This window comes from Malaclemys terrapin, chromosome 7, assembly GCF_027887155.1.
Source record: "Malaclemys terrapin pileata isolate rMalTer1 chromosome 7, rMalTer1.hap1, whole genome shotgun sequence".
Taxonomy (NCBI): domain Eukaryota; kingdom Metazoa; phylum Chordata; order Testudines; family Emydidae; genus Malaclemys; species Malaclemys terrapin.
Window position 1 is genome coordinate 71,191,891 of NC_071511.1, and position 16,464 is coordinate 71,208,354.

General features: G+C 43.7%; 1 protein-coding gene across 1 annotated transcript in view; it reads left to right on the forward strand.

Annotated features, from left to right (window-relative positions):
• Nucleotides 1–16,464, forward strand: part of SH2D4B (SH2 domain containing 4B) — a 113,366-nt gene that overhangs the window by 49,481 nt on the left and 47,421 nt on the right. The window contains exons 5-6 of the mRNA XM_054035044.1: nt 8,114–8,324; nt 12,944–13,071. Of these exons, the coding sequence (XP_053891019.1) occupies nt 8,114–8,324; nt 12,944–13,071 (339 nt within the window). The remainder of the gene's footprint in view (nt 1–8,113; nt 8,325–12,943; nt 13,072–16,464) is intronic.

A 16,464-nucleotide genomic window follows, 5' to 3' on the forward strand; every position in this document is an offset into this window, starting at 1 on the left:
TGGTCCTCCGCCCTCCATCCGGGTGGATTTTTCAAATAAGAGGAAATGTTGGGGATTTTTGTGGAGCAGATGGTGCAGTTCAGCAAGAGCTATCTCCACATCTCGATTGGTCCTTCCCCTTCATCCACAACTGCCAGCAGAGCTGTCCCTTGGGTATAGCAAATTGTGCAACTGCCCCAGGCCACCCGCTTTGGGGGGCCCCGCAGGCAGGGAGGTGAGGCGGGTGGGCGAGGGGGTGAGGAGCCGAATGGGAGACAAGCGGCAGGTGGATGGGGGGCAAGGAGGAGCTCCCCTACCAGAACCTTCCCCTCCCACTAGCGCCTCCCGCCCTCTGGCGGGCCCCACCGATCAGTGCCCCCCCCTGCCCCGCAGTGCCTGTCACAGATCAGATGTTTTGCAGTGTCAGGAGATGCTGGCGGGGAGGGGAGAGGAGCGAGGGCGAAGCGTGCTTGAAGGGAGGGTGCGGAACTGAGCGGGGAAGGGGTGGGAAGAGATGGGGTGAGGGGGGGCCTTGGGGGGGCCTTGGGGGAAGGGGAGAAGTGGGGGCGGGTCCTGGGTGAAGCCAGGGGGAGCCCCCCAGCAGAATAGAAACTCGGAGCCTATATCCTGGGCCCCACCTCCCCCTAGGGACGGCCCTGACTGCCGGATCCCACCCACCCTGGCTTGGCCCGCCAGATAAGCGCCTCTCAGCCAGGCAGTCAATCCCGCCGCAGGGCCTCAGAGCCTGGCTAGGAGGAGTGAGAGGGCCAAGTCCCAGCTCCCCACCCTGTGGTGGGGGAGAGGCCTGCAGGGAGGACTGACGGGCTGGCACTGTGTCCCTGGACTGTGCCAGCTGCCCTGCCACTGTGACAGGGAGCATGATACTGCTCCCCACCTTGAGTGTGCGGCTGCAGGTACCACCTCCAAACCCCCCAAAATCCGCACCCAAAACACCCCCCCAACACCCTCCAAATACCCCCTCCAGCACCTCCCAACTGTACCTCCTCCAAATACCCCTTCCCAGTACACACACACTCCTCCAGTTCCCCAACTCCTTCCCCACCACCCCCTGGCAGTGTCCTCTATTTGGTAACTTGAAATATGGTAACCCTAGAGCAGATTCTTCTCTCTTGTCCATCACACCTGAGTTGAAGGAGAATGTGCCCTCCCTTGCTTCTGGCAATACTGTAACCTAATAGGAAGGATAAGGATAGGGTGGTGAACTTGGACTCAGACTCTTGAGACCAGGGTTTGATTCTTGGTTCAGCCACAGGTTTGTGTGTGACCTTAGCAAATCTACCCTGTTGCCTCAGTTCCCAGTTTGTAAAATAGGGATAATATTTCCCTGCTTCACAGGGAAGATATGAGGATAGCATCCATTAATAATGGAGAGGGGCTCAGGCACTATGGTGATGAGGGTCTGTTTAAGGCAAGCCATGGTCAGCCTTGCCTGTAGCCAGACAGCTATCCTCTAGCTGTGTGTGATGGAGATGTAATTATAATGTCTGACCCCAGCTGCAGGAGATCAGGCAGAGGATTGTTTAAACAGAGCTCAGGCTAGGAGGAGACCAGGAGAGACAAGCCAGGGGAGTTCTCTCTCTGGGAAGGATTTGGGGAAGGTAGGCTGGAAGAGACCCAAAGGGAGCCAGCTGGCTATGGCAGGGGGGCTGAGAGAGGACCTGTAAGTAGCAGGAAGATCCCTAAGGGAAGCTGCCAGAGTCCCCAAATTGGGGAGGCAGTAGGGAAAACCTGCTGGGAGAAAGCTGCATCAGAGAAGCTCTGTAGGGCTCAGGAGTAGGGGCTAAGAAGCAAAGGGCTTCATGCCGTCCAACAGGGGTAGAAGAAATTTTGGTTTAGATATTTATTTGGATGTACAGTTGGGTATTTTGTTACCCAGGAAGGGATTTGGGCTACCTGCTTCTCAGCTGGAAGGCTGAGTGATGTATGAAGACAGATGGCCTGCAGAGGTACTGGAGGAGAAAAGCTCTGCACAATTGTATCGTAACACAAGGGGATGCACTGATGATGTGTGCGCATCTTCACGTGGCCAGGTGTGTACTTAGAGAGAGGCCAACTTATGCTGGTGATTCAGAGACTTTAAGGCCAGAAGAGACTATTAGATAGATCCTTTAGTCTGACCATGGATGATTTTATGCCCAGTGGCAGAGAGGTGTTAAAAATACACAACCTGTAGCACAGTGGCGGAGAGGTGTTAAAAATACACAACCTGTAGTATCTCCGGACAGTCAAACAGGAAAAATAATTCATTCATACAATGAATAATACCAGACATCCAAGATCCTTTTGCCTTCCTATTGACAGGGTGGGAGATGGAAGGCTACAATGTGTTCTGAAAGATAACAAGTGGTGCAGAGATTGTAGCTGCTGCATGTATAGGCATTCAGCATGACAATATCTGCGCTGGTCTTGACCCCAACATAAAGAGCTGGAGAAGCAACAGAGTCAGGTAGGGCACTGAGAATAAGGATTTAGTTACCCAGCTGTATGCAAAGGACAAGGAAACAAGAAGTATTAGAGATACAGGGCCAAATGCACCCTTATGCTTCCATGAGTGGCATTCTGAGTGCACAGAAAGGCACAGCAAGGTGAGGACCAACCCCATGACTTGCATGGTCCTGCTTACTGCCTTGAGTCAGCTAGCTATGGAGAGGGTGGGACCACAGATGGCCTCTCCCCACCCTTTCATTTCCCTTCATTGGCCCTGAGTATTCCAGGAATAAATTTAACGCCACTGACCTTGGATCATTAGCTCCTGTGAGTTCCCTCTCCCCCTCGGTGGATTCCCTAGAGGGAGGTCAGTGGAAGCTGGGGACAACATGACAGTACAGCTCCTGCAACAATTATAAAGACATAGAGCCTCTGTCAACTTTTTCAGGGATCTGTGGGTGTTGGGAGGCTTAAATCCTGTCTTGCTCTGAGAAGTGAGACAGGGAAAACTGTGCCTTTTTCTTACTGACAGAATGTTCAGTAGGAGGCCCTGCAAGTCCATGTGTATTGCTGTATAGTTTTTCTGTTACTTCTGTTAAGAAATCTGTAGTGAGGACAATTGTAAAACACAAAAAGACAGAATTCAGCCCAGGTGTCACTATGAATATATGTGATAAAATATAAGAGGGAGGAAGAACTGTCAGTCAGAGACCATAGTTTCTCTGGAAAAGACATGTTAATGTTAAACCATTCCAAACAATGCCACTCTGCTTAAGAATGCCACTCTTCATACAAAGAGCAACTCCCTAGATGGTAAAGGTGTTACAATATCTTTATATGAACAGGAAAATGTAGTCTAGGTTACTGGCCCCTACCGATATAGAAGTATTAACCAAAGTAAGGATTGTAGACACATCTCTGTTGAAGTACTTGTCTATGGCTGAGTGAAATGGAGCATGTAGATGCTTTTGGTTTTTTTCTTGCCATTCTTCTTAGATATAGGCAGGCTATCCAGGGAAGTCCAATATGTCTATACCAGTGGACCCTAGAGAACTCAAGATTCTTTACTGTATTCAGAACTCTGGTTCTAGCTGTGATACAACTGTGACAAATGATGACTGTTCCCTAACATTATTTACTGACCATGCAGCATTGCACTTAAGACTTATCTTCATTGCTGCTGGTGGCATTATTACAAAGACAATGACCATATTTAGAGCAACCAGTGTTTTGTGCCTCATATTCTTAAAGATAAAACTTTCCAAGTAATACTGTTGCCCCACTCAAATTATATATAGGAATCACTTCACCTGTAGGGTGAACAGTGAAAACTGTTTCTCTGTTTTCCATAGTATGCAGTAGTTCAGTACTCCACCCAGCTGAAAATTCAGGATGAATTTTTAGATAGACCCAAAGTATTTACCCAAACTGTAATTCTACCAAGTGTATAGATGAAAGCACCAGACTGAAACTGGATAATTTTTCTTGGATCACTTATTAAATCCAATCTCTTTATTTGCTTCCACTCCAGCACACCCCTTTGATGTTACTAAACCTCCAAAGTTTGTGGACATTCGTTGGTCCCTTGTTTGCTTATAGATTTTCTTGCAAGGTCTGCTCTTTCTTTTATTATTTCCTGGCTCCATTGAGTGTTTCCATAATTCACATAAATCAATATATACTTATGCTTATTTCACCTCAAGGTGAAAACCTGAAGCAGGCAAGCAGCCTCATGAAATGTGGCTGTCTAGCAGAATACCTGCATGCGTGCATTGCCAGTCACAGGTATCACTGCGGAGGGAGAAGAGGTAGTGTATGTGCTGCATACACAACTATGTACTACACATGCAGAGCCTTCCTTGCTTTTCAAAAATCTTGTATGCACTAAGAACTGCACAGTGAGTATTCATTTATCAACTCACTTTTTTTTTTAGTGCCTTGAGCCCCATTTTGATGTTTTTTGAGACATAAATATCTTTAGGCAGGCAAATTATTCCAGTACAAAACAAACCCTTAACATCCAGCGAAGCAAATATTAAAGAATCAAGCTATTGCCTCCAGTAGCAATTATCAATCCTGCCATGAGTATTCTGGCTTAGAAGAGGGCTCTTGGAGTTAGAACAAATATGTGTATACTGTGCATTGCAGTGGCTGAAAGGGTATTGCTCCTCTATTCGTTGATGGGGGAACACTTTTTCTTAAGAGTAAGTGAACAACATATTGCAGACAATAGGGCTAGCAGCCATTGGAAAGTACTAGGAGAGAAAGGTGTGATAAGAATAAAAATATTTAGACTTCTAGTGGACACAGCTAATATCCTCTATTGTTGAGGTAACAAAACCATTTTCATTATACCCTTTTGTTTCTAGGCTCTCATAATTTTAGGAAACATTCTCATTTTGGGCAGGTAACTGATTTAACCTCACACTAGTGATGGTGGTAATAGCTTCTGCTTTATGGGACTATCCCAGTTGTAAAACAGTGATGAAACAGCTGTGAAATTCTTAACTCTGACCTTTTGAACACACAAGTTCGAAATGAAGAGTGCTCAGGAGGCCTCAGTCATGGATGTCTTGTCTCTGGTGGCCTCAGCCAAGGATAGCAGCCTCATCATTCCAGATTATGGATATGCATATTTTATATGCTAGTGCAGCCCACTTTTTTTCAGTGAAAAAATGCAGATTCAGCAACACTAAATCATTTATTGAACTTGTCGGTTGTGCTGAGTTGTTCATTTTGAGGGAGACAATCAGAAAGAATCTAAATGTTTAGACACTTTCAAAATGAAACATTACTATTTTTTATTTGAGACAACCTTTTGTTTTAAAATGTCCTTATTTTTTTAAAATCCACAACCTATTAAAATGGCAGAAATTGAAGCCAAACGTTTAGATTTTGCTGAAATGAAACATTTTATTCAACCTGGAAATGATTTCTTTTTTGACTTTTCAAAATTGCCACTGACTTAAAAAAATCTGTTATTCATCCCCTCTGGTTACGTGTCCCCTCTGCCACAATCCACAGAGGATAGGACTCTGTTAGGGTATGTCTACACTACCTGCAAAGCCCAAATTCTGACTCAGGTTTGAGAGCAACCTCCCTGTCTGTCCACATGCAAATCAGTGTGACCCAGATCAACAAGCAATCAGAACCCAGATCCTAGGGCCCTGCTCACGGGTGGTGGGTCAGAACCTGAGTCCCACTGAAACTGTGGTCCAAGTCCAGTCATTTTGCAGTGTGGGTGCAGATCAAGCTGCTAGACCCAGGTCAGAAGGTCTGCATAGTGCAGTATGGATGCAATAGCATAGCTGAGACCTGGGTCCAGTAATTGTAAATCAAGTTTTACAATGCTGGGTGGCAGGGCTGGCTTTAGGCCGATTCCCCTGATTCCCCGGAATCGGGCCCCGCGCTTAAGAGGGCCCCGTTCCCGCGCCTTAGGCATCTTTTAAATTTTTTTTACTCACCCGGCGGCGCTCCGCTCCGGGTATTCGATGGTATTTCGGCGGGGGGTTGTCCGCTCCGGGTCTTCAGCAGCTTTTCGGCGGTGGGGGAGGTCTTTCAGTGCCGCGGAAGACCCAGAGCGGACCTCCTGCCGCCGAAGTGCCGCCGAAGCCCCGGACTGCCGGGTATTTGAATCGGGCCTCACAGTTCATAAAGCCGACCCTGTTGGGTGGATGCTCAGGAGTGGGCTCGGAAATACCAAGTCCACAAGCCTAGGTGCCACAGATCCGGTTGTACAATGCAGTATAGACATACCCCTACTACACAGCTTGGTTCTCGAGTTGTTGAGACTCAAATTTTATACTGCCTTACCAAAGCACAAGGTGTCCTTTGTCCCTTCTGTCACTTTTAACCCATTTTCTATTTTTAAAAAGCGGTGGTGGTGGTGGTGGTGGTGGTGGTGGGGAGGGAGGGAGTGAGACAGAGGAAAAACAGCCAAACAAAAACCCCACAATTGGAAGCGTTCTTTATGCCAAATTTAGTTTTTATCACCAAGTGTATTGAAAGTGACAGGCAGCTGGGACTCACACAGACGGTGAAAGGGCAGCGTAGCACTTGGGGGTGGAGAAGGGATCAAAGTAGCCCAGGGAACTTATTTTTTAAAAAGAAAAACATTAATATACTCAAAACAGTAGGGAAAGGGTGTTCATAAACTTTAGCCTAGTATTTTCTGTGATCCTTCTCCTAGGAACTGCTTTCCATAGTGGAAAGATACCCTGCATGTATCCCACAAACTATTTTTATATTATTCTAAAGAATATTTCAATTTAAGGAGCCGTAATCTAAGAGCATTAAGTCTCACAACGGTATGCTGTTGAGCTCTGATCCAACAAAGCACTTAATCATTTGTTTAACCAGGTGAATAATCCCATTGAATCCAGCTACTCATGTGCTGAAATTAAGCATGTGCTTCAGTGTTTTGCTTGAACAGGGCATTGGTATCTGAAGTCATGAAGCCAAAGACTGAGTTTCTCATAATGCAGCCCAAGCAGGCATCAAATGCATGCCTTGTAATGGTTTATTGCTATTAACCTTTACTCTACCCATTCTCAAAAGATTGACCATTGAGATTGGACCACTTGTGTCTCAGTGTCCAAGCCTGGTATGCTTTCCCCAACTGTGGGTCCATACCTGATGCCTCAGAGGCATGTATCCCTATGACATACTGTGACGAAGTGGGATTTTATTCATCTTGTTATGTTGCATGTGAGTCTTACTGTCCTATACTAATACTGTGTGTACCTCCATTTCCCTGTGTACTGCACCAATATTTTGGTGGTGGGAATTGGATGTGTGATTTTTGCTGAGGCCCTCGGGGCAGGTGAGGCTGCCCAGCTGTCTGCATGTATGTAACCTGAGACCCAGGATGGAGGTGTGACCAGGTGACACCTTTTGCCCAGGAAGCAGGACAAAGAGAAGGAGGAGGAGCCACAGGTGGGGTGTCGGAGGTTGGATCGCTGGTAGCTTGGCAGTCTGCTTTGGGGGACTGGAAGAGGGGGAGTCTAGGCCGTCTGGCCCAGGAGTCCCCAAGATGGACGTGGATGAAAGTCACTGATTTCTGTGATAGCAAGCTCTGTTCTACACTGTGTTCCTGTCAACTAATAAACCTTTCTCTTCTACACACTGACTGAGAGTCACTGCTGACTAAGGAGTTGGGGTGCAGGGCCCTCTGGCTTCTCCAGGAGCCCCACCCGGGCGGACTCACTGCAGGAAGCACACGGTGTGGAAGGGGATGCTGAATGCTCCAAGGTCAGACCCAGGGAGGTCAAAGCTGTGTAAGGTTATTGCTCTGGAGACAGTATGCTCAGAGAGAGGAGGCATGCTACACCAGAGTCCTGGCTGGCTTTGTATGGAGTAGTTCCAGAGCATTGGCCCAGTGACTCCATGACACATGCCTAATATACTATGCAGTGTTGGAATTTAGAGCATTAATTCCTGCCCAGCCTTGGCCATGGTGAATTTATGACGTGGAATAAGAGTTTCGATTTCCTTTATTTTACACAACTGCAAAGGACATTAGCCAAACCATTCTTCAATCCTTTGGTGGTATTTTGTGTGTTGGAATCTGAATATTTTTAAAATCAGGTAATAGAGAGGAATGAATGTAGATAATTGTTCTATAAAGAAAAGGGTAGAGAGCCATGAATATATTTCTAAAACACAAATGACTTTCTTCCCCACCCAGTGCGCCGCTCAAAGGCTGCAGATGAGGAAAGGAGCCACAAAGCACGCAGGGCCCGGGATGAATATCGACGGCAATCCTTACGAGCCATCCAGAAAGGAAAAGTGGCTGGCTTGAGTAACCTGTTCAAGGGGACCAGCCTGAATAATGAGCCAGAGATAAAGCTGAACAGCAACAGTCCTAGCCCAGTAATGACGCTCACTACACCAGCCAGGTTCGTTTGTATTGTAGGTGACTCAAAAAAATTGATCCTCCATTCATGGGCCATTTTAACAAGTGCTTCTTTTATTTGATTTTATATTTTTAATTTAATTTTGTTTTATTTGAGATTCTCCACAGTGTTGTTCTTGACCCTGAATAGAAAGGGGATGTTTTAAAAAGATCAAAATGCACTGAGTGCATAATGTCAGTTAAATGGTGTTTGTTTTTAAAAGGCTCTTTTAGCATCTACAAAAAGATGGGTCTTTAAAAAAGTCAATGATTTGATAAGAATGCAAGGCTGGGATAGAGAGAGAATCAAACAAATTCTCAAGCAAACCTTAGCCCTGCAGCCTAGAAATAACTGCTGCTCAAGTGCTCTTTGACACATTTTATAGAGGGGACAACCTCCTAAGTTTTAGTTGAGTTTTCTGATGGCAAAATCAAGGGTCTTCTGAGGGTTTTTTTTAAACCTATTGATCCTTCATCTGTCTCTTTCGTAAACCACGTGGATTCCAGAAGTGAAAAACAATCCAACACAGCACCCCATCTGCTGTGAAATTTATCAGTCGCTCCTTGTGGGTATATATGTTGCCGTCTGACATTATTAATTAGGCTTAGTAAGATGAACAAGATAACATGAACTGGGCAAGGTGGTAAAGTTTAAAAAATAATGCACATTCAGGGAAGAAAGAGTAATTCAACTCTTATTTTCCCTTTTATTGCCAAGTTTTGTGATTACTAGTCAATGTGCTTGTGATGTCTGGCAGCCCGGCAGCACCAAAAGGACTTCAGTCCCCTCCTGCTTGGGGTTTGTGTTCTATTTTGACAAGCAATCTCTTTGTCTTGTTATGTGAGATACGGAAACTCACTGCAGATGGGTTGTTTAAATTCCCAGTTTGAGGAATCAAAATTGCTCTGTCTGAAATGCGGTGGGATCTCTACACTCGCCATCAAGCCACTTGTCAAAACAATCTTCTCATTATTTTTATTTTCCCAAACCACTTACATCAAAGAATCTTCTCTGAAATAAAGTAATAAACACACTAATAAAGATAGTAAATTTCAAAAACTAGGGGTTATAATTCAGCCTGAATTTCTCTGCTTTATAAATGGAGTTATTTATTACAGAATTGGGTGTTGTTTAGTGTGAATTACTCACAAGTAGGGCTGAGAAGACCTGAAAAAAGTTTGGATCCTTATCCAACCCTTGTCCAAAGCTGTTTATCCATCTCCAAGTCATATCTATGTTTAAAATTTGGTATTGTTTGTTTTTCTTATCTCTTAAGGCATCTTTTTGTCATTGTGTATGACTAGATTGTGACTCAGACTACATACCTGCTGAAGGGAATCAGGGGAGTAAAAACTCTCCTTAAACCCTTGTACAGGCTACCCAGATCTTGGATCTGCATGCATAGGAATAACAGCTACTTCGTATGTGTGTACTCCCCATATGGGGGTGGGGTGGGGAGGGCAGGTGGGTGAACAGAGGGAGAAGGGGCAGAGTCAAAGTATTGTTCCTCCAGTGAGGTGGCCAGTGCAGCTAAGCATGTAGGGGGTGCGTTGTAATCTGCTACTGGTGTGGACATCAGCAGATTACTGCTCCCTTGAGCAAGGGAAAGGGGGTTAGCACAGTATCTCTAGAGGGGTGAGCGTGAGTCACAGTGCTTCCTGAGGGTAATTCTGGGCTGGTGCAAATTTGTGCACTGCCTCTTCAGTTCAGGGCTGTCTAAAGTCACAGTAAAATGATGTTATTTCTGTGTGAGATTCCTATTTCTTTCACCTTCTATGTTCTTTGGAAAGCTTGTCTGGGTTTTTATTTCCTCCCTTCATCCTTCTTTCCTGTCTATTTTTCCCTGCTGATTTTCTCTGTGTGTTGAAGCGTTTTGTTCCTTTCACTCATCATCGTTTGTCTCTATCTGTGTGGTTGTATTTAATTTTTTTCTCCTCCTGCCCCTACCATGCTCACTTTGTCTACTGTAGTTGTGTAGAAATCAACTGGGAGCAATTTCATGATTTGGCCCTAGGCAGAAAATTGCTATAAAACCAGCCCTTTTAATTCATGCTTAAACAGGACTCCAAACAGCCTTGTGGGAACTGTTTATCTTTCACTCTTAAACAGAATCAGAGAGAAGTGAGCTCTGGACTTTAGGATACAGGAGTGGGTAAGCTGTCTAGGCCACCCATATAAAATCTTTAAAAGCAGCAATATCTGGGGGAATTAACTGTGCCTCCATGTGTAGTTTGCTTTCTTCCCTGTGTGGATAGCATGCACTCTCTCTGTTATCATAATGTCAGAGCAGCTTTTCCATGTACTTAATTTGAACACTCTGGTATTGGTTTGCGTATATTTCTGTGTTTGCACTGTTTTTATTTTACTTTTTTTCTGCCTACAAAAATAGGTATTTGGGAAAAAATTGGTTGTTTATTGTGTTCTTTTAGCAAAGATGTATCTATTTGTACAAGCTGCATGCTCTTAAAACAAACCAGATGTTATAAAAGATGTTCAGAGGCTACTCTCAGAGCGGGGAAGAGGGATCCAGAAGGTTTTGAGGCCCTGAGAAGAAAGCATGCATAAATGGGCAGCAGTATATTTCATCTACTGGAGTTCCCTTTCATAGAATCATAGACTTTAAGGTCAGAAGGGACCCTTCCCCTTCTCTTCCCCTTCCTCACTGGGTTCCATCTTTTGATTCAGGTGGGTCAGGCTCAGTTGGGTGTGGAAGAGCTGTTGACTCTCTGTGGACTCTGCAACATCGCATCCCCCTCCTAAACAAGCTAACTGTCATGTTGCAGTTCTGTGGTGCCTTTCTCCAGATGTTGTGAGGTGTCCACTGTCATTTGTGGGGTGGTGATGGTGTCACCACTCAGTACAGTGTCTAACTGTACATTAGTGGCAGTTCTTGAGAACAGCACCAGATTTTTTGTCCCCTCCTCTCTTTTGTTAGGACTGATGCAGTTCATCTCTCTTTGCCAGACAGTGCTAATTGTCCTTGTTGTACCTCTGGCCTTTGCAATATCCAGATAAACATCTTTATTTCTGCAGCAGTTCCACATCTCTTGAGTAGATGCTTACACTACCCCTCTACTCTCACAGGCTGATGAAATCCAGGAATTCTTTCCTGGACCAGGCAGCAGCATGTGGTTTACCTGAGCTTTTTTTAGCTATAGCTTTACCTGGAATAATACCTACATTCTAGTATACCAAAGGTGGGCTAGCAGGATGAGAGGAATTTCCAAACATATTGGGTATTTTAAGGGGTGGGGAAGCTTCCCCTAGGCAGCAGAGTTCAAAAATTTAACAAAAGCAGTCACTGCTGTGGGACCAGGGGCCTTGTGGTTCTTTTGCTGGAGGTACAAATTATGCAGCATCCACACAGGTATTGTACTGGTGGAACGGTGCTGGTACAGGATTTATGCCATTTGGGGAGGTGGTTTAGCTTGAATGGGTTTTGTTGGCAGCACTCAAAACTGAGAATGGATGCGTGGAAGGATGTGCCAACAGAAGGCAAGTTTTACTGGTAAAATCTTGTAGCGTAGACCAAGCCTTAGGGCATATCCAACTGATATTCTGACTTAGGTCTCTGTCTTGCCACTTGAACTGAGACTCTTTGGGGTCAACCCTAGATGTTCTGCCATTTACACTAAAGGCCTAATTCTGCTTCTGTTGAAATCAGCAGCCAAACTGCCATTCAGTGGAAGCAGGACCCAGACCCTGAGGAGGATATCCATCAGATGTCAAGAGCACCCAGTATTCTCTTGCATGGCCTCCAATCACTATAGGGCAAACTCATCATTATCGAGTACTATAGGATCTAGTTTGCTTTGGTTGTCTGGTAGGTTATAGTAGTGTTTCTCTGTGACTGCCCAGGTGATGTCCTGATTTTGAAGGAGTTGTAATTCAAAACAATACTAGTTTCAGCACTTACTCAGGTTGCCTGCAAATATGGATCATTAAATGATAGCTCCATTATAGGCAGAGCACAAGATGCGAGAGCTAGAAAAATGCAGTGAGCCAAACAGAAACTGAAGACTTACAAGATGTATAAGTAGGGACATAGGACCTGTGGAGCAATAGTAGAAGTAGGGGGAAGGAAAAGCACCTCAGAGAGACATTCCAGAGAAATGTTTTCTCTTCATGTTTTCCTGTGGTCAAGGCATGCCAGCCACAATGGTTGAATCTGGCTTAACATGCAGGGGATTCACACAAAAGGTAAAAAGTAGTAAATAATAATCTTTTGTCTATGAAAAATTAAAAGAAATCAGAGTGAATAATACAGCAGGTTGAACATTTTCCATAAAATCTTATTGTCAGAAAATGGCTATTGGACAAAACTGACGTTTTAGTGATGGAATTTGTTTTGTCAAAAATTTTGGATTTTTATGGGAAAACAAATCCCCACCTTCCCTACCCAAAAGAAATCTGGTTATTCAATGAAATAAAAAAAAATAAGTGGGGGAAAACAGTTGTTTTTGTTAAAAAAAATTTTTTTTTTTTGCTGTGGGAGGGAAAAAATTCCCCGTGAACTGTAGTGATTAGCCCCTGTTCCCCCTACTCTATGAACATGGTGCAAGTTATTTTTTGTACTACAGCTGCATGACGTCTATCTCCCATTGTTTGTATTTTAAATGTAGGAAAGCTTGGGAGCGTCCTTCTAGACCCATTTCCAGAGAAATCCTCATTCGCTGGTTCAAGGAAGAGCAGCTTCCACGACGTGCTGGGTTTGAGAGGAACACCCATGCTGTAGCGCCCTGGTTTCATGGTAATTCAGTTATCTTTATTTTTTCATATAATTGAACCTGAAGGACATTCTGGGTTGAAGAGGTGGGATCTAGTTTTTAGTTTTTTGTTTATCTTTGTTTTTTTTGCAAAGAACACAATTAATTACTTTCAATCGCGTCTCTAGTCGGGAGTAATCTTGTTCACCTTCCTCACAAAGGTTGGTATAAAACTGGTTGCTGTCTGACAAGTAGTGTCTATCCATTATTTTCATCATAGAGAGACTATTCTTCCCCATTTTCTTTTTCTCTGTTTTGTAGTCCAATTTGTGACACTTACCAGTTGTCCTCCTATTTCTTAGCATTATCAGAACCTGAACTGCATAAATGAATGTCTGGAACAACATTTGGGAGAGGTGTGTGTGTGTGCGTGCGCGTAATGTTGCCAGACCCTGGTCGTCGGCAGGCGGGATTGAACCTGGGACCCCTGGAGTTTAGTACATGAGCCTCTACAGCATGAGCTAAAAGCCAACTGGCTGTTAGCTAAGGCTAAGTAGAGCAAACTCATTAATCTCTCTCTAAGTGGTCTTGGTGTCACTAGCTGGGACAGAACACCACAGCCCGAAAGTGTGTGGATTACACGTGCGCACACGCTAATCTCATTTTCATCCTGTTATACAAACATAGTTTATACTTGCTGTAACTATATAGATGGGAACCAAGCATTCTGGCCATTAGTATAAAGCATAGCTGACACAAAGACTTCTATTTATGAGCTTGAATGTATTTTAGATCCAAGTCACAATACTTTTTTCCTCTGAATGTTAGGAATTAGAGCATTATAGTAGGTGTGCTGGGCCTGACCTTTGTCTGACCCCAATTGTCATTTCTTATTATGGGGTTGTGTTTTTAGAGAATCCCTCACTTTCCTTGAGAGCTCTTTGACAGGTGAGCCTCCCTCACTCCCTGCCTATCAAGGCATAAATAAGTTAAAAGTGGATATGGAGAATCATATCTCAACTAATCATCTGTTAGAAGCAAGAAATGAAGAAATACAATTATGGACAGCTCTTGTCTCTCTCCAGGTTGTGATTCCAAATCCTTCTCACTATACATAAGTTTTTACTTAAATATTTTAGAACACAGCAGCTAGCTGCTATTTTCAATGGCTTGGTGCTTCAAACAAAAAGAAAGAAGTAGATAGCTTGTAAATATTATATATTTCCATTTTTTATGAGCAGTGATGCAGATGAAAGATCGGCCTGTAGATACACATACACCTCTACCCGAATATAACACGGCCCTATATAACATGAATTCGGATATAACGTGGTAAAGCAGCGCTCCGAGGGGGCGGGCCTGTGGACTCCAGCGGATCAAAGCAAGTTCATATAACGCGGTTTCACCTATAATGCGGTAAGATTTTTTGGCTCCCGAGGATAGCGTTATATCGAGGTAGAGGTGTATTTGACATGGGCTGTCTCTAAGAGTTAGTTAATGTAATAGTTGTATTTTTTGTAGTTTACAGTGTATGGAAAGGTAAAAGGAGCAAACATTCGACTTAATGGTTTATTTCTTGATTTGTAGAGCTGGTTTAACTCTGCAAGAAAGCATCTGTGAACATTCATAGGAATAAAGTTATTTGAGGTCAGTCACCCCCACTTATTTGCTATTTGCAAACAATCTGATGGGCAAGGTTTTCCGCCCAGTGTTTGAGGGAAGCTCATTCATATGAATATACATGTGCAGATGCAAACATGTATTTGTGCAAGTCATCTAAGTCTTGATGCAAAGCCCAGTGAAGTCAATGGGAGTGTGACTTTATGCACTGAAAGCTCACAAAACTTATCATGAGAATAAGTTTCTTCCTGCTTCTCCACCCAACAAAGATAATGAAGTTATATTTAGAGCTGTGCAAAGCACAGCAATTTTGTGATTGTCTTTTTATTCTGTGTTTGTACCATGCCTAGCACAATAGAGACCTGATCCATGATTGAGACTCATAGGTGCTATGATAATATAAACAATAATTTGCTGGGGTTCATGCAGATATTGTTTTGGTACCTTTTCACTTGTGTGAACAAGCTCATATTGTCAAAGTGAAACTCAATCAAAATCCTCAAGTTTCATCTAGTTTCACATGAAAACCCCCACCCTATTTCATGTGATTGTAATGCAGAAGCTAAAATCGGGCCTGGTGTGCTCAGATGTTTTGTGAATCTTTTAGCAAACTTCGTCTGAGTTCCAAATTTTGTAACAAACTTTGGGAACCAAACGAGTACTCTGTTACTGGGTGACGTTGTTAATATTGTGTCCAGGTCCAGCTGGCTCCCACAACACACCTCATCAGAGTGAAGAGTTCAATGGCATTATCCTGGAATGGTGGAAGCTAAACATCAACATGTTATGGTAAAAGACCTAAAGGAGTTTTGAGTGTGACTCTGAAACGAAGCAGAGAGAGAGCTACTTTGGCACAGAGCCCACTGTGGAGTCACACTTTGCAATTTTGAAGCAAGGAAATTCCTTGCTGTTTGTTTCCATTGTGTTCTGGGATACAGGACTTTGTGCACATTTTTCGTGTATAAATGAGAGTACACCAAAGCATGTACCTGAGTCATATTACTGATTTCTCATTTAAATGGAAACAATAATGCAAGGCCCTGAAATTTGGCTAATGACTCTGGCCATAGGAGCAACAACTTGTTCATCATCTGCTTAAATGGATGATGGCATGGAAAGCAATGTTGTCAAGTATTTTGGCCAGAGGCTAGAAGGCATAACTCTTTCATTGCATTTTGGGCTCTATTACTGAATCAGGGCTGGAACCTGCCAAGTGCTCTTGAGAGTGCTAGCCTTGACTATAATGACAGCGGAGGGTCCCTAGAACTTGTAGGATCAGATCCTTCACAACCTTGAATGAGTCCCTGAACTTCCCATTCCTCATTTTCCCTATCTATAAAATGGGATAATACTTTGCAAGGGTATTGTGAAGCTTCAGAAAAAGATCTGAAGTGCTTTGAGATCCTTGGATGAAGTGGGCTAAAGAAGGGTAAAATGTCATGGAGTATGATCATCTGGTAGAGCAGTGTTGAAAGTAGATCCTCAGATAGTGTAAAACGATGTAATTCCACTCAAGTAAATGGAGCTATCCTGATCTACATCAGCTGAGGAAGTGACCGTTAGTCTCTTAGCCAAGATAAAACTTCAGTCCAGTCAGTATCTTTAAATTTTAATTTAAAGGTAACATTTTTTTTATTGGTACTAACTAGAAAATGAAGGCTCCTTCACTCTAAAAATAAAATCACAAACCCAAATCTAATAAAGATCAGCGGTCTTCACACTGGAGTCCTGCACATATACCACCTTTTGTAATTATGTGAGCCAAGTGCTTATGCAAATTCTAATTCCTCCAGTGGGTTTTCATAGGGTGTGAAGCA